Consider the following 19,683-nt stretch of genomic DNA (forward strand, 5'->3'; position numbering starts at 1 on the left):
AGCTCCTGATGCAAAGGAGACAGGAAGCCACCATGGCCTTTTCAAGGGGGTGTCGGGGGCAGGATTCGGAATGCCCCGCATGCAACCTCCCCGTGGGAATGGGCTGCCCTGGGGAAACTGGGGAGCTGCTCCGGGCATGAATGCAGAGGTGCCTGCGAGCGACGGGTTCCATTTTTGGGGGGAGTGGGGGCCAGTTTCCTCCCGCGAGGCGCCTTGGGGGGTGCCCCTGCCCCTCTGCACGCGCGCACACACGGCAAGAAGAGCCACGCCAAGCCAGGATACACTGTTGTATATAGAGAAAACAGCAGACGCGCAGTCGGTCGAGCAAGGAGTGCGCAGGCTCCGCGGCGGCGCCTCCTCAGTCCCAGGTCGGCTGCCGGTTGGTGCCGCGTGGGCACACACGAGCAGGCAGCAGCGCGGAGGGACTCTGAATAATCTTTAATAGTGCTCACTGCATCCGGTCCTTGGGCGCTGTGTCCCCCGCCCAGGGCGCGGCCAAGGGGAGGCACCGGCTCCACTGGACGGTCGCACGGACGGGCGGACGGCTGCAGTTTGCGCGGGGACTTGCGCGGCGGCGTCTCACGGGCAAGGCGTCATGGTGTACAGGGAGTGCACTTGCTTGGAGAGGCTGGCCGAGCTGCCCGCGCCGCTGCTGCCGCCGCCTGCGCCCAACGCCGCCGCCCGCGCCGGCACCTTGTCGGCCAGCCGCTTGCTGCTCACGTAGGCGCTGGTGGAGAAGCCCGAGCCGGGCTTTCGGAAGTTGGGCAGGTGGTGGAAGGGCTGCAGGCTGCTGAGCAGGCTGGGCCGGTAGAGCGAGAGGCGCGGCGGGCGCTCCGTCTTGCGCGGCGACGGCAGCTGGAGGATGCAGTTGGCCGCGCCGGCCGCCCCGTCGGGGCTGCTCTTCTTCTCGGCCGCCACCTTGGCCGCCCGTGCCGGGAAGGCGCCCGTGGCCGAGGCGGCGCGCGGCGTGGGACGCACCTGGCCCTCCTTGGCGCCCTCCGACGCCTTGGCCGAGCTCTCCAGGTCCGGCAGCTGCGACGTGGCACCCAGGGTCTCCACTGCAAAAAGGGGAGCCGGTTACCGGAGGAGCAGCGGGGAGGGCGCACGGGGCTGCATCGCCCTTTCTGCCCGACGAGGTGGGCGCTTTCCAGCCCGCAACACATGGGGCTGGCCAGGGGCTCTGCAAGGACTCCTGGGAGAAGCCCAGCTGCAGGCGAAGGGGGTCAGAACAGGGGGTTGGGGGGGCCGTGGCCCCAGGCACACATTTCTGAGGGAGCATATCAGGCAGAACACTTGGCGCCCCGGGTGCCAGCAACCCACGCTACGACACTGGCTCAGAAGGAGCCTTCCCAGGTCACCCCATAACTCTGAACCTTTTCACTTCCCCACTCCCCCCCCCCCACTTGCAGCCCCCGGGAATTTCTTTTCCCTGTCAGCCTCAGCCCAGCCTAAGGAGCAGGACGGCAGGAGAACCCCCATTATGCCCCAGGGCTAGGAAGAGCCTGCCCCTGTTCATTCGCCTGCGGCTCTCTGGCCTGGCTGCCACCCAAGGGGTCTGGTCCTGGAGTTGGCTGCCTGCAGGGGGCAGACCTTCTGGCCCAGAAAGGGTGCCCAGGACAGGGCAGCTCTACACACACAGAGGCCTGGTCTGTTGTACCTTCCTGAACGGGGTTCCCTGTTACCCAAAGAGGCAGAGGCTGCGCTTGCAGGGTGGCTCCCTGCTTCCCTGGGTGATGGCGTGTGGGTCTGCCCTGCCTGCCCTTGTCTGCTTCCCTCAGGGCAGGGGGTGGGTGTGTTGCTCTCAGGGGGGCAGCTGGGGGTCCAGGCCGCTTACCTTGTGCTGCTTGGGACTTCTCTGGGCTTAGGTTGCACTCCGGGTGGACCCCCATGGAGCTCATCACTCGGTGGAAGATGGCCGACGTGGCAGGGAGCATCCATCGGTGCGTGGCCACTTGCTGCAGGCCCAGGCGGGCAGCTGGCTTCAGCTGGAGCAAGCCCTCAATCAGGTTCTGACATTCTGCAGCAGGGAGAAGAGTTGGTGAGACCCACAGCAGAGGGCTCAGGGAGCCAGCACAGCGGCGCCTGGGCCAGGAGATCTGCCTCCGTTTCCCTTGCGGAATCTCAAGTGCGGCTGGCTGGCTTGCAGCCCTGCATCTTGTCCTTGCACCCTCTGGCATCCTGCAGTGGCACAGGGAACCTGGCACAGGGCACAGAACTAATCACATGCCCGCAGTGCAGGTAGCTGTAGAGCCTCCATTGGAAATGCTGTAAAGGAACCACTGATGCCAGCCAGCCTGATGCGTGTGGGCGGGCTCACAGCACTGGGATGCAGTGTGAATGACCATGTGACCTTTGCCAGAGTCTAGAGCAGGGCCAGGCCAGAAGCACTGGGTGAACTTGAGACACCAGAGCAGGGGTCAGCAAAATTTTTCAGCAGGGGGCCTGTCCACTGTCCCTCAGACCTTCTGGGGGGCCGGACTATTTTTAGTTGGGGGGGGGATGAACAAAATCCTATGCCCCACAAATACCCCAGAGATGCATTTTAAATAAAAGGGCATATTCTACTCATGTAAAAACATGCTGTTTCCTGGACCATCTGTGTGCTGGATTTAGAAGGCAATAGGGCCAGATCCGGCCCCCGGGCCTTAGTTTGCCTACCCATGTACCAGAGGAAGGAGGAGCGAAGCCCTGGGGCGAGAGCCACAGCCTTGGGCACTGCCTGCTTTGACTTGACTCTAGCTCCAGCAAGAATTTGCTTTGAGGTGATGGTGCCAGCGGGAAGGGGCAGCTCCAGGCAATGTGTCTGCGGCAGCTGCATCCTCTTCCCTGGCACTGGCTGAGGGTGGCTCCGGCGGTGCTGCTGTTCCTCCTGACCACCGACAGGGAATTCTGCAAGTGCGGTACAGGAGATTCTGCAAAGCACCTGGAGATTGCAGAACAGCCTTGGGGCTCTGGAGCTGTAAGGAAATGCAACTCTAATGGCATTTTTAAAATGTCCTCCTAGTGGTTTCTAGAAGGCGCGCCCGTCTCCCCCTCTTCTTGGGTGCTGGGGTGGCAGATGTGGGCCCAGCTGAGCCTCCCCCCTCCCCCCAGGCCCCTGCAGCAGAGCCGTGTGTCGCCATGGCTGTACCTGGTGAGATGGGCTGTCGGAAAGCCAGTCCCTGCTTGATCACGTGGATCATCTTGTGTGGCTGGCGCTCCTTGAAGGGGAGCTTCCCTGTCACCATGGCGTAGAGGATCACCCCACTGCGGGAAGGAGGAGTTCAGAGAGGGGTCACCACCAGCCCAATCGCCGGCCGGCCCAGGGCAAGAGGCTTCCTCTCTGGGCCAGAGCATCCATTGTAGGTCTATCTAGCCCAGTATGGCCTGCCCTGGCTGCCTCAAGGGCTCTCCAGGGTTCCTTGCAGGATATTTCCAGACCTACCTTGAGATGCCTTCTACCTGCAGAGCAGATGCTCTCTAACCAATGAGACACGCAGCCCTTTTGGCTTGTTGCCTGTGCCTGCCCAGGCCCCATCCCTGGCATGACCCTGGTGCCCCCCCACATGCTCCAGCAGTTCTGCCCCCAAATTGTACTCACAGGCTCCATAGGTCAGCCAGCTCCCCATTGTACTTCTTGCTCATGAGGATTTCAGGGGCAGTGTAGGCCACGGAGCCACAAAAGGTGTTCATTAGGGAATTCTTCAGGGAATAGCGATTGGCAAACCCAAAATCTGCAACGGGGGCAGAGAAGAAGACCAGCTCTCCCTCTGGCAGCTTAGAAGAGCCTTTGCCAGCCTCGGGCTCTCTGGGCATTTTGGGCTGCCAACACCTGGAAGGGACCAGCTGGGGAGGGGCTCCCTCCTCTCTGTCCTTCCGCCAGAAGGTGAAAACCTCCTTGTTCCAACCGACTTCGGGGAATGGACTGCTTTGAATCAAAGAGCTGTTTTCATTGTACTTAGTGGCATGTTTTAAACTGGTTTTATATATGAATATACAGTGGTACCTCTGGTTACATACTTAATTCGTTCCAGAGGTCCGTTCTTAACCTGAAACTGTTCTTAACCTGAAGCACCACTTTAGCTAATGGGGCCTCCTTCTGCCGCCAGAGCACGATTTCTGTTCTCATCCTGAAGCAAAGTTCTTAACCTGAGGTACTATTTCTGGGTGAGCGGAGTCTGTAACGTGATGCGTATGTAACCTGAAGCATCTGTAACCCAAGGTACCACTGTAGTTTTAATTCTGTCAATGGCTTATTGTTTGTTTATTATTGGTTTTTCCAGGTTTTCAGCAGGCTTTCTTGTTTTTATCTGTAAGCTGTCAGAGAAAAAGGCAGGAAACAGACAGACAAACAAACCAATAAACAAGTAAGAAAGCAAATTAATGGCTGTTTTAGGGGCTGCATCCCTCAACCACTTCATCCATGCCCAAGCTTCCCAGCTGGTCATTATTGCTTTTGGGAATTGGGCGGGGCAGTGGGAGCAACGAAAGTGAGGCTCGGCCACAGCTGATAAAAGGAGGCAAAAGCTCCCACTAAGAAGCTTCTGCTTCTGGGAGTGACGTTTCCACAGCCTCTGCCAATAAGGACCAATAAATCCTTCCATTTTAATTCACTTGAGGCGACTGGAGGATGCAGCTTTGCCGAGCAGATTTTATCCGTCCAATTTCCCTTGAGAGAGATACAGAAATGCTTTGGGGTCATAAATTCTCTATATACCTCTCACAACGGAATTAGTGTGTCCCAGCTGAATTTCTGAAAACATTAAAATTGGGGTGGGTTGGTGGGTGGCGAGACCTCATATCGTGGTGCTGAAAGGAGGGAAATGGCTGTTTTATGTAGAAGGTGAAGCCTAATTTGATGTCCTTAAAACATGCTCTTATTTCGCTAAGTGAATGCCCTGAGGTCCTCTGGCCATGGCTCCCTTATCTGGGTTACTGGCTGCTGTATTTTGAACCCAGTGCTCACTTGACATAAACAAATGATGTTGGCTGATGGGAGGGTGCTCTCTCTGTCCCCATGCAAGGAAACTCACCAGTCAGCTTAATGAAGCCACGTTCATCCAGTAAAATGTTCTCACATTTCAAGTCTCTGAGGGAACAAAAAGCAGCAAAAGGAGCTTGAATCGGCTACAGATCTTCACTCTCTCTACTTACCCAGGTGCACCATGAGAGCATGCAGATGTGCAGATGTAGGAATGAACAAGAATGTGCACTGAGGTTTGCAGACTCATTACTAAGTGCTAGGAAGAGCCTGGAAACAGACCTGCTACAAAGAATCCCAACAATCTGCATGTTTCCCTTAAGGTTGCTTATTTATTTTCCACTGCTGTTTGGGGCTTTTTGCAACAATCTGGGTCTGTTGTGGCAGAAGGCGAAGCAGCACATCAGCCAGAGGGGACCAGAGATGCTTGAGGAAGCTCCCATGCTCAGGCCTGCGCACAAGATCACTCTGAAACATCCAGCAGACATTGCCTGCCTGCCTTGCAATCTTCTGCCACAGGCAGAAAAGCTAAAAGCGAATGATATAAAATGATAGAGCCCATCTCGGGCAACGAGCTGTGTTTGCATGGCTGTCTAGGACTGTTTCGGCCAGAGTCGTCCTGGCCCTTCAGTGCTGTCAGAATGAAGGCCAACTTGGAAACACGCAAATGAATGAGTCGTATCCTGGAAAGTGTGCAGACCTGCAGTGCCCTTTTGGGTTATTAAACAATCTGTGTATCAGTCCAAAACTGGTGAGTATGAAGGCAGAACTAGGAAGTTGAATTCAAAGCGATATTTGTGTGTTCTGGGCCCTTTTTGTGAAAGAAGGCAAGTTAGGGGTGAGGCGCCTCAGGACTGAGGACCAAATACAGCCAGCCTTTCATATATATTTTTTTCCATTTCCAATGCTATAAAACTTTATTAATTACTACTGCAGAAATGTCTTACAACACAATTAATTAGGATTTCACCCATAAATTCAATAAATGAAAGTTATAGGAAGCTGGGCAAACTATTATCTTTACCATTTCAGCTAGATAATTAGTGTTCCTTATGTTAAGTCTATTGCACATATTTTTGCTTCATCACTTCTTGGACTTTTGCCCTCTTATATTTCATCTGTTCTTGAAGGACAAGCAGCATGCATATATCATCATAGTTTTCCAAAACTTTTTTAAAAATGCAGCCAGCCTTTCAAGCACCAAGCCTCTTGGGACTCTGAGCCATGTTTTCTCCTCGGACTGCTCTGCTCACCCATCTTGATCAATGGCCTATACTTGCCTGGCTGGAATGTGTCCTTCAGCTGAGACAGTGCCTCTTGCCTGCCTGGACAACGGATAGAAAGATGTGGGAACTGGTAGAAACACCTGGTTTTGGAACGGTCAGAATGTCCCCTGGAGTCCTGAGTCCTGCCCATGGCTCAGCCCAATTTTGTCTCTGCTCTTGCTCATTTTCTCTCCTAGCCCCACCTATCACTTCAGCCTCTCCCCCTACCCCCCCCCCCCCCATTGAGGGTTCCCAGCTGGGAATGGGGCCTGTGGATGCTCTCCCCAGGGAGACCTTTCCAGTGCACTAGACTTGTCATAAGTCTGGTGCCAGGCCAAACACTCTGTTTTCCTGGGAATTTGAGCAGCACCCAGAGCGTCTCCACCCCCATCGTTCTGCCCGGACACTGAGGTCCAGCGCCGAAGGCCTTCTGGCGGTTCCCTCACTGCGAGAAGCCAAGTTACAGGGAACCAGGCAGAGGGCCTTCTCGGTGGTGGCACCCACCCTGTGGAACACCCTCCCACCAGATGTCAAAGCGATAAACAACTATATGACATTTAGAGGACATCTGAAGGCAGCCCTGTTTAGGGAAGCTTTTAATGTTTGATGCATTACTGTGTTTTAATATTGTGTTGGAAGCCGCCCAGAGTGGCTGGGGAAGCCCAGGCAGATTGGGGGGGGGTATAAAGAATAAATTGTTGTTGTTGTTGTTGTTGTTGTTGTTGTTGTTGTTATTGTTATGCCTGTTCACTCAGGTCCTGCTTTCAGGCTTCCCTTTGGGGCATCTCACAGTCACCAGCCAGAATAATAATAATAATAATAATTTATTTATACCCTGCCCATCTGGGTATTTATCCCAGCCCCTCTGGGTGGCTTACAGCAGAACAAGGGGAGGTGTGGAACAGGAGGCTGAACCACATGACCCCCTCCCCCCCACATTTGGTCTGATCCTGCTGCTGCTGCTGCTACAGCAGAGCTTTTGGGAATGTTGTGATGCGGTTTTATTGCTGTCCTTGGATTGTGAGTCGCTTTTTGGTGGGAAGTGATGCATATTTTAAGAAAACAAACTCTTAGCCTAAAAATCATTTCCCACCGCGGCCCAGAAAGACAGCATGGCAGCCCTTTTCTCTGGGGCTGGACCCCTGGTGCTGCCTTCCTCTTCCTGAGAGGGAATCTGGGCGTGACCCTGGAGGTCTCCCAGGCCCCAGAAGTGACTCTTCCGTGCCACCGCCTCCCGGCTATTCCCCTCCTCCCCCCTCCAGCCATTTCTGTCACCTGTGGACGATGCCGACATTGTGGCAGTGTGCCACGGCACTGACAATCTGCCGGAAAAGCCTTCGTGCCTCCTCTTCCTCCAGCCCAGGAAGCTCCCTCCTGTCTGATGTGGCGTTGATGTGCTCCAGGAGGTCTCCCCGGGAGGCCAGTTCCAGGACCAGGTAGGTGCGCTTACTGTTCCGGTACATCTCGTAGAGCTGGATCTGCAGGGGAGCGGCCCACCCTCGTCACAAGGGGACCCGGATGGACTGCCCAGGAGGATGGGGGGCCCAAAAGAGTTTGGCATCCACTGAGCTAAGCAGTTCCACAAGCGCAAGGACTTTTGCCTGTGCAACGGAGCTTCGCCTTCCTTTCCTCTGCCCACTTGTGTCCCAGAATGTTGGGGAAAGAACCCCGACCTGTGTAGGGTCAGTGGGAGAGGAGCAAAAGTTCTGCTGAACAGACAAAAGTGCTTATGCTAGGAAGGAAGGAGAAATACCAACAAAAGAAGAATGGCAGATGAAACTGATGGACTATGCAGAGATGGCGAAACTGACGGGGAAGATCCAAAACCAGGAAGATCAAGTATTTTTTTAAAGACTGGAGTACATTTCAAACTTATTTAGAAGATCACTGTAAACAGTTAAAATTATTGGTAGGCATGTAATGACACTAGTAATGGGAATTTTTAAATGATAATTATGGATATTTAATATATGGATAAGGGTAAAAGATGCAGTAAAGCTGATCTTGAACATGGAACCTAGGGATGGCGGGAGATCTGAAGGTTCAAAAGAACCTTGTATTTTAATGTTTGAAACGGTTAAGTTCCAAAGGATAATGGGGGTATCCAAACAGTTCCACTAGCATAATCACTTTAAAATAATAATAATTTTTTATTGTTTTTGTATAAATTAGTGAAAAACCCAATAATTTTTTTTGAAAAAGTGCTTATACTAGTGGAACTGTTTGGATACTTCCATTATCCTTTGGAACGGCGGCACATTTGACTGCCTGAGGGCAAAGCATGCCATGCAAGATATGCCACATGAATGACACACACAAATAAATGGGTGCCGTCTGCCTGGAAGAGTCAGCCCCTGTGGTCCTGGATGTGGTTGCAAAGAGCAGCCATACAGGTGCAGACTCTGGGATGCTCAAAGGGAGCTAGCGTGAGGTGAGTGAGGGCTGCTCCACACCAACCAGTGTCCTCTGAGCATAATCAGGGTGGGGAACAAAATCCAAAGTCTCATGTTGAGTTTTGGGGGTCAAATTTGTGAGAATATCCTCCCAGTTTCTACTGCATAAGAAGTCAGCCACAGGGTGTTCGCTCACTATTTAAGGCTGCAATTTTATCATTGTCCCTGGGAAATAAAGGATTTCCGTCTTGGGGCTGGGCTTTGAAGGGTCTGCCTCTCTTTTCTCACTTTCCCAACATGTCCAGCTTGTTGCTGTGACTTCTAGTCTGGGCTCTGGAGGAAACTTGCCTTTTAACCCCTTTTTGCTCAAGCCAGCCTGGCTCCTGCCAACTCTATGCCCCCTGCCAGTAGGGTCTGTGTGCCTCATCCATTACTTCTGGGTCTGCCAAGCCTGTGTCTCAATTACAGGTTGTCCTTCACACCTGACATGGGGTGTGTGTGTGTGAGGTCAGTGGGTGGAACTCATGAAACTTCCTGTCCAAAGCACAAATGGCCCACAGCAGGCCACCCACGGACTCACCACATTAAGATGCTTGTAGGTAACATTGAGGGAGTAGATTTCTCTTGGGAGGAACTTTTTGGTATATTCTACAGGTGCTTCTGCCGTTGAGATGATCTTTATAGCAACCTGGGAGAAGAGAAAGCAGAGTTTGAATGTGGAGCTCAAGGAAGTGTGTGTGAGTTGAGCCATTCTGCCTTCGCCTGCAAGGGCAACTTCCTGGTGGGGGCCGCTTCCTGCATCAACCCAACACAATGGACGCCCACTGGTGTCTGTGGGCAGGTGAGGATCTGCTGTGCAAGGCCATCTCTAGGAAGCAGCTCTGTCCCAAACTTCTTAATCCAGGAAGCAGATCTTCCTGGCCCTGGCTGGACTCCATTCACAACACTCCATTCTCCCTGTGGGGAAATCTCCCTACGGGTGAGCAGTCCTCCCAGGCTGGCCTGGCATTCACTGCACCAAGATGCCCTGTCTTGGAGTGAAGGCAGGCAGACAGGGAAGCATCCAGATGCCCCCCCCCATTGCACAGTTGCCTTCAGTCTGGGGTGTGGAGGTGTTTGTATGGGGGAAAGGGGAGAATATTGCCACAAAGCATAGAGACCCAACACGCAATGAGAGATGCACACACAACAATTTGGTCAAGTCAGGGCAAAAGAAGGAAGGAACGAAGATATGCTGGGGAAAAGGTGACTGTTTCCAGGTGTCTTTTGAATTAATCGCTTGCTTGTGGGCTGCCCAAGGGCATGGACTTGACCCAGGGTCAGCGACCACAGCTAACATCCTTGGGCAGTGGCTGGTGCCCAGAATCCTGCCAGAGCCCATTCATGGTGCCGCTCCTGGGCATCACTTTTGGACCCAGCAGTCCAATTGGTTCTGGGTGGGCCGGAGCTACCGAATCATGGTATCTAGGTTCTACGTCCACTGCAGGGGGCAGTTATTGTGCCCCTGAATGCCAGTCGCTGGAGAGCCCAAGCCTGGTGTGCTGCTGCTGCTGTGCTCAGAAACGGCTTGTGGGCTTCCCATAATGGACACCTTGGTTGGCCCCTGTGAGAAGAGGGGGGTGGGCTGGACAGGCCTCTTTTGGCCGGACCCAGCAGGCCAATGTATGCTGTAGGAGCTGTGGCAAGCAGAGTGGGCAGTTCCACAACAGAGCCTGAAGGCGGCTTCTTGGGGGGGACGGGAGCCAGCCAAGCCGTGGCAAGTCTTCTGCTGGGCAAGACTCTTTCCTGGTGCCCCCACCCGCTGGCACTCCCCACCTCCCACCCTCCCTCCCAGCCCTGCTCTTGTGCCCACCATGGAGTGCCGCTTGCTCCTGAGGTCTGAGGCCAGCTTGTAGTTCTGCATCATTTTCTCTTGGGTGGCATAACCCAGGTAGACTTTGGAGAAGGCTCCCGAGCCTATCTTCTTGGAAGAGAGGAGGTAGCCATTTTCCTTGCTTTCCCGAACCTGTTCCAGGAACGTCCTCCTGTCCGCCTCGCGCTTAGAGAAGCTCTTCATGGCCCGCGGCTCTCTCTCTCGGGAGGGCGGCAAGGAGGACCCTCTCTTGCGACAGGCCAAGGGGCAGGGGCTGCACCCAGGCGGGCAGGAAACTCCAGAGGAACCAGAGTCCAGATAAGCACATCAGCTCTACAAGGCAGGGAAAGCACCCCAGTGGCGGCCTCTCTCTCGCCCTTAGCACTTAGCACGGCCCCCTTCGCATCTTTTGAGTGGTTGGGCTGCCACTGGCCGAGCACACGGAAGGGCAAGACCAGAGAGTCCTTGTTGCTATTCAGATGCAGAAGTTTCCACAGTGACGGGGGCGGAACAAGCATTCCAGAGGCAGAGTTCTAGAACCGAGGCGTAACAAGCAGTTTTAGAACCTGCGGCCTCGGGGAGGGGGGCAGGCGCTGCCCTGCGTCACTCCCACCGGGGTCCCCACAGGCAGCAGCTGCAAAGGCCATAGGCAGCGGCAAGCCCATCACTGCTTCACAACACGCAGGGCTGCTTCTCAGGTGGGCAGGTGAGTTGTGGGCACGCGGCTGGGGTCGTTTGGCTTGAGTTATTGTTATTGCCAAGAAAGGACGGTTGGCAGTGAGTGGCCCGGTGAGCCTGGTGACTGACGGAGGATTTGAACTCGGGTCTCCCAATTCCTGTGGCCACAGTTCAGTGACGGAGGGTCTGCTTGGCATGTGGAAGGTCTCCATCTCGGTTCCTGGCCTTTCTAGGGAGGCCTGGTAAAGAATCCTGCCTAAAACCCCGGAGAGTTGTTGCCGGTCAGTGTAAGCAATACTGGCGTCAATGAACCAAGGGCCTGAGGCAGCTCCCTATATTCTCAGTCCAGCTCTCACACCACCCTGGAGGGCCTGGAGCAGCAAGCAAAACTGACGCATTCACAGCAGGTGCCAAGCCTCCCCAGCTTCTGTGACTTTGGCAGCCAAAACATGTCCCTATCCACTCGCAGCCTTGTGCTACGACAGAATATAGATCATCCCTGAAGCGAGGAGCCGTGAGGCTCAGGGGAATCATTTCCAAGCCGCTCCCGCAGGTGGCCCAGAGGTCCTTCCCGGCCTCTTCTCTGGGAGCGCTCCTGGGCAGAGGCTGGTCCACAGCAATCTTGCAGCACTGAATATATTCTTCCTCCTTCCTCTCTTGCTCCTGCAGCGGCGAGGGAGGCAGGACAGCCAAACCCTCCCTGCAGGAATGAAAACTGGGGGTCAAGAAGGAAGGCAAGACTCCTCTTGCTGTGGGCGAGTTAGCAATAGATCTGAGGTCCCGACCTGATAGCTCTGATCAGGTCCCACGTTCCCTTGGCAAGGTAAGCCCCCCACTCTCTTCTCTGGGGCTGGAAGATGCCTCTCGACAGAAATTGGCTTATGGAGATAACAGACTCTGAACACGGCTCAAGGACGGCAATCTGCACTTACTAACTGGCAGATTCAGTGGGCATCCCAGTAGAACCTGTGTGCTGATGCCATCTCCTCCTGGAAGCTGGTGCCATCAGCTGAAGCTGCCTCTTGCTTAGAGGTTGGTGAAAAACAGTTGCACGCTTTTGCTTCAGGCAGAAATCCCAAGTAAGAACAAGTGTTTGATCTTTGTGTCAGATAGCAACCTCGGTCAGCAGCGAGGATCCAGGGACAAGATGGATCAAATATATTGGGGAGATCCCTGCTAGGATCTGACCTGCCAGCGCTTGCTGGATGTGGAGCTGGGGGTTGGGGAAGGGCAGGCTCAGAATATGGACACCACGAGAATAAAAGTTGTCCACAGATCACAGTAATTCACATGGCCTGCAGCATGTCTGCTTTAAACCTTCACATGGATTTCCAATTCTATTTTATTGCTTCTTTTTAAACTTGTATAGTCTCTTACTGTATTACAAGCAGATTTTGCCTGTGGGCTTTCTGGGGCACCTACTTGCCCACTGCAGGGAACGGGAGGCTGAACCCAATAAGCCTTGGGTCTGATTGAGGAGGGGTCTTGGGAACAGAGGAAGCTGCTCTGTAACCAGTCAGAACTTGCTGGGTCTGTGATCCAGCTCAGTAAGGTAAAGGGACCCCTGACCATGAGGTCCAGTTGCGGATGACTCTGGGGTTGCGGTGCTCATTTCGCTTTATTGGCCGAGGGAGCCGGCGTACAACTTCTGGGTCATGTGGCCAGCATGACCAAGCCGCTTCTGGCGAACCAGAGCAGTGCACAGAAACCCCGTTTACCTTCCCGCCGGAACGGTACCTATTTATCTACTTGCACTTTGACGTGCTTTTGAACTGCTAGGTTGGCAGGAGCTGGGACCGAGCAACTGGAGCTCACCCCGTTGCGGGGATTTGAACTGCTGACCTTCTGATCGGCAAGTCCTAGGCTCTGTGGTTTAACCCCCAGCGCCACCCGCGTCCCTGATCCAGCTCAGTATTATATTCTATACTGACTTGCAGCAATGGCTCTCCAGCATTTCTGGTCCAGGGAAGATGCCACTGGGGACTGAACATGGGGCTGCCTGCACTCCCTGAACCGCAACTGTCTTCTTAGCTTTTATTTATTTAAAGTGTGGATGCCAGGGAGTGAATGTGGGGCCTTCTGCATCCAAGACAAATCCTCTGCCACCGAGCGCCAACCCTATTCTTCTTAGACCATGTTCTTATTTGTTAAACAGCTCAGGGGAAGTTCACCTCTTTGCCACTCTTTAGCCACCTTCGAGTGTAATGGCAGTTGAACGTGATTTTAAGCATGCTTCCTAAGTAACTTCTCTGGTGTGCGGGGATGAGGAAGGGAGCCTTTCTGAAGGGGCTATGTGGAGGAATCAAAGCATTCATTCGTTTGTTAATTTTCCTTTGCAAAAAAGAAACAAGCCGGAGGATCTGTGGTAGGAGGCTGAAATGTATTACTGTACCTAGCGATGTGTGCAATGTGGTTCTTCCAGAACGGCAGAATGACTTTGTTTTATGTTAGGACTGAATGGTAGGATGATGGTGTATAGTTTTAACTTATTCCAGAGGTGCTGCACGTACTGTTCTGTGTTCTGAACTGTACCCAAGACTGGAGCTCACTGGATTTTGCAAGCATGTGCTGAATCATGAGAGAGTAAAATGTTCAAAAATATGGGCAGAGGATCTGTGAGCTGTTACTCCCTATTGTAGCACTAAGGCAAGAGTTTTAGTTTCCTGGGGCCTTTGCCAGGCAAAACGTTTGTGCATCAGCCCGTGGATGTTGTACTTTTTGTGAGAATTCCCATCTTTATGTGGGCTGCCCAGTGCCAACCCCTGTGTTGCTGGGTCCATCTCTGCTGGGTGGGGACATCAGTGAGTAGCCAAGCTGGTCCATCTGGGGCCTAGAAGCGCCCCCTGGACTAAAGGGGATCCTGTCCTTGGCCTCCGTCTTTCTGGGGAGACCATGGAGGAGGAGGGCGCCTTTGGGGTGTGTGTGGGGGGGGGGAACCTGCCACATCTTTGAAGCATCAGCAAGAGCCTTGTGGCCCCTTTTTCTTTTTAAGAGCTTAACAGGTGTCCTTGGTGTCTTGCAGAAACTTGACTTTGTTGCGTTCTCTTGGGATGTGATGTATGCGGGGGGTGGGGGGTGGAGAAGGCCACTGCCAAGGAAGGCTCTGCCGACTGTAGGGGGCTTCCCTCTGGGAAATGGGGATAGGGCAGCCCAGCAACCACCGCTTTCCCTGGGGGAGGAAGGCGACTCCAGCCAGGCCTCCCCTCCCCTGGCACTGGTTTGCCTGAGGAGCACCAGCGCCAACGCGGGGAAAGTCTCTCTGGAGTCCGAGTGGGAACCAGAAGAGCCTCAATGGGGCTTGAACTTGATTCAGGGCTTGAGGAATTTTTTGTGACTGTCACTTTTTAAGCTTTTTTGCATGAGACGCCTGGAGCCCCAGACTGGCTAATAATAATTTTTGTTGTTGTTGAGTTGTTTAGTCGTGTCTGTCTCTTTGTGATCCCATGGACCATTGCTTTGTTAGTCAGAAAGTGCTGCATACGGGTGTAATTACATATGATTGTGGGAACACAAGTTGTTGTTGTTTAGTCATGTCCGACCCCATGTTGCTTAGGCGTGTCAGACCCCCTAGACCAGAGCACGCCAGGCACTCCTGTCTTCCACTGCCTCCCGCAGTTTGGTCAAACTCATGTTGGTAGCTTCCAGAACACTGTCCCACCATCTTGTCCTCTGTCGTCCCCTTCTCCTTGTGCCCTCCATCTTTCCCAACATCAGGGTCTTTTCCAGGGAGTCTTCTCTTCTCACGAGGTGACCAGAGTCTTGGAGCCTCAGCTTCAGGATCTGTCCTTCCAGTGAGCACTCAGGGCTGATTTCCTTCAGAATGGATAATGATATACATATTATATATATAATAATTATTAAGAAATATATATTAGCCCAGCTGGGGCTCGAGGCGGTTCACGCAAAAAAACTTTAAAAAGCTTTTAATACTGTATATATATATATATAGAGAGAAATATATATATGTGTGTGTGTGTTTTTGCTTATTTGCATGCCTCTGGGCGGCCTCCATCCCACCCAGGGGCTTCCTCCGAGCCCCCCTTCCTCCGCCTCCGCCTGGCCCGAGTCCGGACTGGCCTGTTCCTTACAGGCGGGGCCAAACTTGGCCCTCCAGCTGCTTTGGGACTACAACTCCCATCATCCCTGGCTGACAGGACCAGCGGTGAGGGGTGATGGGAATTGTAGTTTGGCCCCGCCTGCAAGAGGTTCAGCGGGGGGCGGGGTGTCTCCGCAGTGACGGGCGTCCTTCTCCGCCAATGGCTTTAGGAGACCGAGGCGTTTCCTCGCAAACCGCCGCGCGGGCACCTTCGGGCTACGTTGTGCGGAGCGGACCAATAGCGAGCGCGACGGGGGTCTGCTATCCAATGGCGAAAGGGAAGGGGCGGCGCCTCCCTCCTCCTCGCTGGTCACGAGACAAGGCCGAGAGAGAGGCGGGGCGGGGCGGCTGCTCCTCACTGCGCACGCGCCGGTTTCTCTGCCTTACGCGAGGAAAGGGGCGGAGTCGTGAGAGCGCGCCATAGAGGTAGAAAGCGAAATGAGCGAGCCCTCACTTCCGGTGAGATTGCGGCTGGAGCGGGGCAAGCGGGGCGGGGACGGGGCGCTTGCTTCCAGCTGAGACCTCCCTTTCTCGTCTGGCCGGGGAGAAAGCGGCTTTTTTCCTGAGAGCGAATATGCGCGAGCTCGGGCTCAGGTGAGGCTTGGGAAGCCGAAGAACCGGGACCCGTGTCTCGCGGGGGTTGGGATGGATGACCCTCGGACCCCTTTCCAGCTCGTCTTCTAGGAATGCCCCGATCTTCGGCCCGGGGCGCCTCTGCTGCCCGCTTCCCCTTCGCCGGCGTCACGGGCGGCCCTGGCACGTTGCCGGGGGGGGGACCCGCGGGCCGAGGGATGCCCGGGGGGGGGCGGAGGGCTCTCTGCCGCGCTGGGCTCCGAAAGAGCCGCGGGACTCGGGCGCCCCCTCCAGCTCCGACCCCGGGGCCGCTCTTCCTGCCCGGCGTCCTTGAGAAGAGGACCCTCGGCTCGGCTCTCCCGTCCCCAAGCTGCCCGGGGGGGGAGGGGGGCCTGCATTAAGCGCCCGTCGGGGGCATCCCATGCCCCCTTGCACCTGGGTCCTTCTCCGCCCTTCTTGCTCCCCATCACCGGCCGAGACCCCCCCCTCCAGGCGCAGCAAGCCGAGCCCCTTTCGGCTTTTGATCCGATTCTAATCAAAGGACGCTGTCTCCGTTGCGTGTTCCCGCGAGGAGACCGGAGCCGCCTCTTTCCTGGGGTGCAATGCGCGCGGGAGGGGGGTGCATCTCGCTCTCACCTGTCCAGCGCTGAGCCCCCCCCGCCCCGGGCTGCCCCTCCGGCGCCTGGCTCTCCGCGCTCCTCTCGGGGAAGATGCCAGGGGCGGGGCCTATCCTCCACGCCCCGCCCCTCTCGCAGGTGAGAGGCGGGGCCTTAAATACCCGGAAGCGCAGTCGGGCAGGTGAGACGCGCAGGGGGCGCCGCGGAGGAAGGCGGACCAGGTAAGGCGGGGAGCGGCGGCTGCTGCTTCTCCCCCCCCCCCAGCTGCAGCTCCCTCGGCTTCTCCCCCCTCCTTTCCTGGGCAGCCGGCGGAGGGACCCAGGTGTCCGGGGGGGGGGGCTCAGCGGCCTCCTCCTCCGCCCGAGCTTTTCGGGGCTCTCCGGAGACCCTCCTTCCTTCCTTCCTTCCTCCCCCTCCCGGCTTGGCGCCCCTCTGCCCGGGCTGGTGCCTGGAGTGGGAGGGGGCGCAGGAAGGGAGAAGCCTCTGCCCCCCCCCCCGCCGCCCCGATCCGCCGCCTCCTCTCTCTCCGGCTCCGCTGCTCCCGTTCCGCCTTCTCGCTGCCTCGCTCCCTCGCTCGGCGTCCCGACCCTGGACGGCGCGTCTCCGGGCTTCCTCTTCCCGGGTTCTGCTTTGCAGCTGCAAATCCTCTTCTTTCCCCTCCTCTCCTCTGGCATCCCCTGCATCACCCGCCCGCTCCGGGCATTTAAAGAGCCCTCCAGAAATCTTCATTTTCTCCTTCCGTCCTCAAGGTTGCGATGTCTGCGGCGCCCTGACTTCCAGAGCCCGGGTTTGGGAGTCTGCTGCTGCGCAGGCCTTGGTGCCCCTCGAAGGCTGGCAGGCTTAGGGCATCTTTGGGGGTCTGGGGTCCAGCTCCTCAGATGCAGGAAGAGTTCTCCTCCACCACAAGCAGCTTTAGTGTTTGAGGCGCCGCTTTTAGAGCTCTCCGCCTCTAAAGTCCTTGGAAATTGCTTGAGGCTTGAAGCCTTGGTGTCTGTGGCTTTTGCAAAGGGTTTTCTCTGGGCTTTTCCTCACCTGCTGGGCTCCCGCTACATCCAGAATGCCGCCTGGGATTTGTTCGGGTGGCTGTGATAAATCTCGGGTTCTCCTAAAATTCTGTCTGGAGGACTGTTGGGTCTTGTCATTCCCTGAGCAAGAAGCCTGTTAAATGGTGCTCTGCTTTGAAACTGAGGTTTCAGTGCTCACACCCATCTCTTTAATCCCAGATGCAGTGGCCGATTACTGAGTGTGGCGGAGAAGCTCTCCTGCCTTCGGGATAAGCTCTTGCGCCATTTCTGGGCTTGGCTGTGCAAGGGGCGGAGAGGGTGAAGCGGCTGCTGAGTGAAGCCACCAATTTTACAACTTCTAAAGTTGTTATCTATGTTCTGTCACCTATGTTCTATCAGCTAGGGAGGTTAGGGCAAATAATTTAAACCAACTAGCTATTAATTGTCAAGAGGATTCTTGACAATTACACAATCTGTATGCAACTCCCTTCTATTCTATCTGTTGTGGCTTCATTGTCTGTCTAGTGTCTGTCAGTGTCATGCATGATGCCAGAGGGGCCTTGGGCTACTTTGATGGACGGGCTGCAGGCGCTGAATGGGCCTTGGCCGTGTCTGTTTGACGGAGAAGGTAGTGGACGAGTGGGAGAGTTTGCTTCCTTGCCATTTGGGTCCTGTATGTTTAGTTTCTGCTGAAAGCATCTCGTGTGTCTTTTTTCATAGCGGGATTGAACCTGGATAAGGGAGAAGGGGCATCTCCTCATTACTCTGTTTACTTACCTGTTTAGGGAAGCTTTTAATGTTTGATGCATTACTGTATTTTAATATTTTGTTGGAAGCTGCCCAGAGTGGCTGGGAAAGCCCAGCCAGATGGGCGGGGTATAAATAATAAATTATTATTATTATTATTATTATTATTATTACTCGTGACGCTCCTCTTCTAGGGGTGTTGTGCGAATTCAAAGTGTCTGAGGAAGGGAAATTCTATTTTGTTTTGGAGACTTCAGGTTCCAAATAATGCTAATTGTGTGGCTTGTTTGGTTGCCTCTCTGATGGGGGCCAGGATTGTGTTTTGACTTCTGGTTTTAGCTGTGGATGCTCCCCTCAGTGGACACCCTGGTCCAGAAAGGCTCTGCCTCTGTGTCACTCGTCTTTCAAATCCTCTGATCTTTCCCAGCAATATTGATGCCGCTGAATTGCTTTGAGCTTGCTTGGCCCGTAAGTTACTTCGGCTTCTCCTGCCTCAATGAAACCCACTGAGATTCCAGCATGTCTGAAGCCCTGACCTAAGAGCTTTTGTCGTTTTCACAGGCCAGGCAAGAAAGAAGGAAGCGGCTCCAGAGCCCAGTGCCCTCCGGCCTGTTCTTCTCGGACGTTTGCTTGGAAAGGATGAGGGAGCTGGAGGCAACTGCCATTGTCACCTGTCGTCTGGAAATGGCCAGAGATCTGGAGACATAGAGAGAGCTCCTCTGCTGGTTGTTGGTTGTCTCTGTGGAACTGGGAATTGGCTCACTGGGGGCTTCCCAACCCCAACCCTTCCTTGAGCCTCAGACGATGAACTCTGGCCCTTCCAGCTCTGGAGCTGAGCAGTGACTCTTAGCCTTTGCTCCCAGACTACGCGAGGCATTTGCCCTGGGAGCGTGTCCTCCTCCTCCTCCGGCACCAAGATAGGGTCTTCTGGAACCTCACACTTTGGGCAGCGGGACTCCGTTCACTGGGCTGGAAACCCAAAGACAAGGAGGATGTCTGAGTCACGGGTGAAACGTAAGTACGGCAGAAGCATGGAAGGCAGGACTGGTGTCTCTCTCTCTGTGTATTTGTGTGCAGGTAAAAGGCTCGGGGGCTTTGGGGGCAATTTTTCCAAAGCCAATACCACTTTTAGGGGCTTCAGAGGTTACTGAAGCCTTCAGCTTGCAGCCGTTGGTCTTGGTCTTAGTGAAATTGCATGGGGCAGTCATCTGCCTCCCCCACAAACTCCAATTTAAGGTTTTCTTGCCTAACTAGACTTGGTCAGGGCAAAAGCAACCGCTTCCAGTTTTAGGTTCCTAGCCACCCTTCCAAATACATTAACAGCAGAGTCAGGTTTCTCTCGTGCCCCAAGTGGAAACTGTGAAGGGTTTCTGGTTGCATTTTGACTAGTGATTTGCCAGCGCTGTTAACACTTACCCACAGCGCTGTCCTTATCCACAGCGGTCTTAGAGTGTGCATAAGGAGACTCTTTTCTAGTGGCTTCCTGGGGCTCCTGCTG

The 19,683-nt window shown here is 54.7% G+C and overlaps 2 protein-coding genes across 13 annotated transcripts in view; one reads left to right on the forward strand and one right to left on the reverse strand.

Moving 5' to 3' along the window:
* Nucleotides 1-423: 423 nt before the first annotated feature.
* On the reverse strand, nt 424-10,952 carry LOC310849184 (testis-specific serine/threonine-protein kinase 5-like). The gene is made up of 8 exons (XM_083749261.1): nt 10,471-10,952; nt 9,199-9,306; nt 7,501-7,703; nt 5,013-5,068; nt 3,581-3,713; nt 3,131-3,246; nt 1,835-2,017; nt 424-1,058 (listed from the first exon to the last, which is right to left on the reverse strand). Exons 1-8 carry the CDS (start codon nt 10,672-10,674, stop codon nt 580-582), a joined length of 1,482 nt encoding a protein of 493 aa, XP_083605387.1. The 5' UTR covers nt 10,675-10,952; the 3' UTR covers nt 424-579.
* A 35-nt stretch (nt 10,953-10,987) lies between these two features.
* Nucleotides 10,988-19,683, forward strand: part of MROH1 (maestro heat like repeat family member 1) — a 52,608-nt gene continuing 43,912 nt past the window's right edge. For 2 of the 12 annotated variants that reach the window (XM_083748964.1, XM_083748968.1), the window contains exons 1-2: nt 11,081-11,176; nt 18,747-19,199. In XM_083748964.1, coding sequence (XP_083605090.1) covers nt 19,178-19,199 — 22 coding nt within the window. In that variant the 5' untranslated portion in view covers nt 11,081-11,176; nt 18,747-19,177. Of the gene's footprint in view, nt 11,177-15,632; nt 15,839-16,130; nt 16,656-18,746; nt 19,200-19,683 lie in introns of those variants that run through there. The other 10 variants (XM_083748966.1, XM_083748961.1, XM_083748959.1 and 7 more) reach the window with 8 other exon arrangements.

Source organism: Podarcis gaigeae (assembly GCF_964106915.1).
Source record: "Podarcis gaigeae genome assembly, chromosome: 7".
Lineage (NCBI taxonomy): Eukaryota > Metazoa > Chordata > Lepidosauria > Squamata > Lacertidae > Podarcis > Podarcis gaigeae.

Excerpts from the sequence above, each read along its gene's own strand:
- LOC310849184 (XM_083749261.1), bottom strand. The coding sequence starts at position 10,674 with ATGAAGAGCTTCTCTAAGCGCGAGGCGGACAGGAGGACGTTCCTGGAA. Across the intron at positions 7,704-9,198 it reads CCTACAAGCATCTTAATGTG|ATCCAGCTCTACGAGATGTA; the intron begins GTGAGTCCGTGG and ends GCTCCCCTGCAG. Across the intron at positions 3,714-5,012 it reads TGGCTTCATTAAGCTGACTG|ATTTTGGGTTTGCCAATCGC; the intron begins GTGAGTTTCCTT and ends CCCCCGTTGCAG.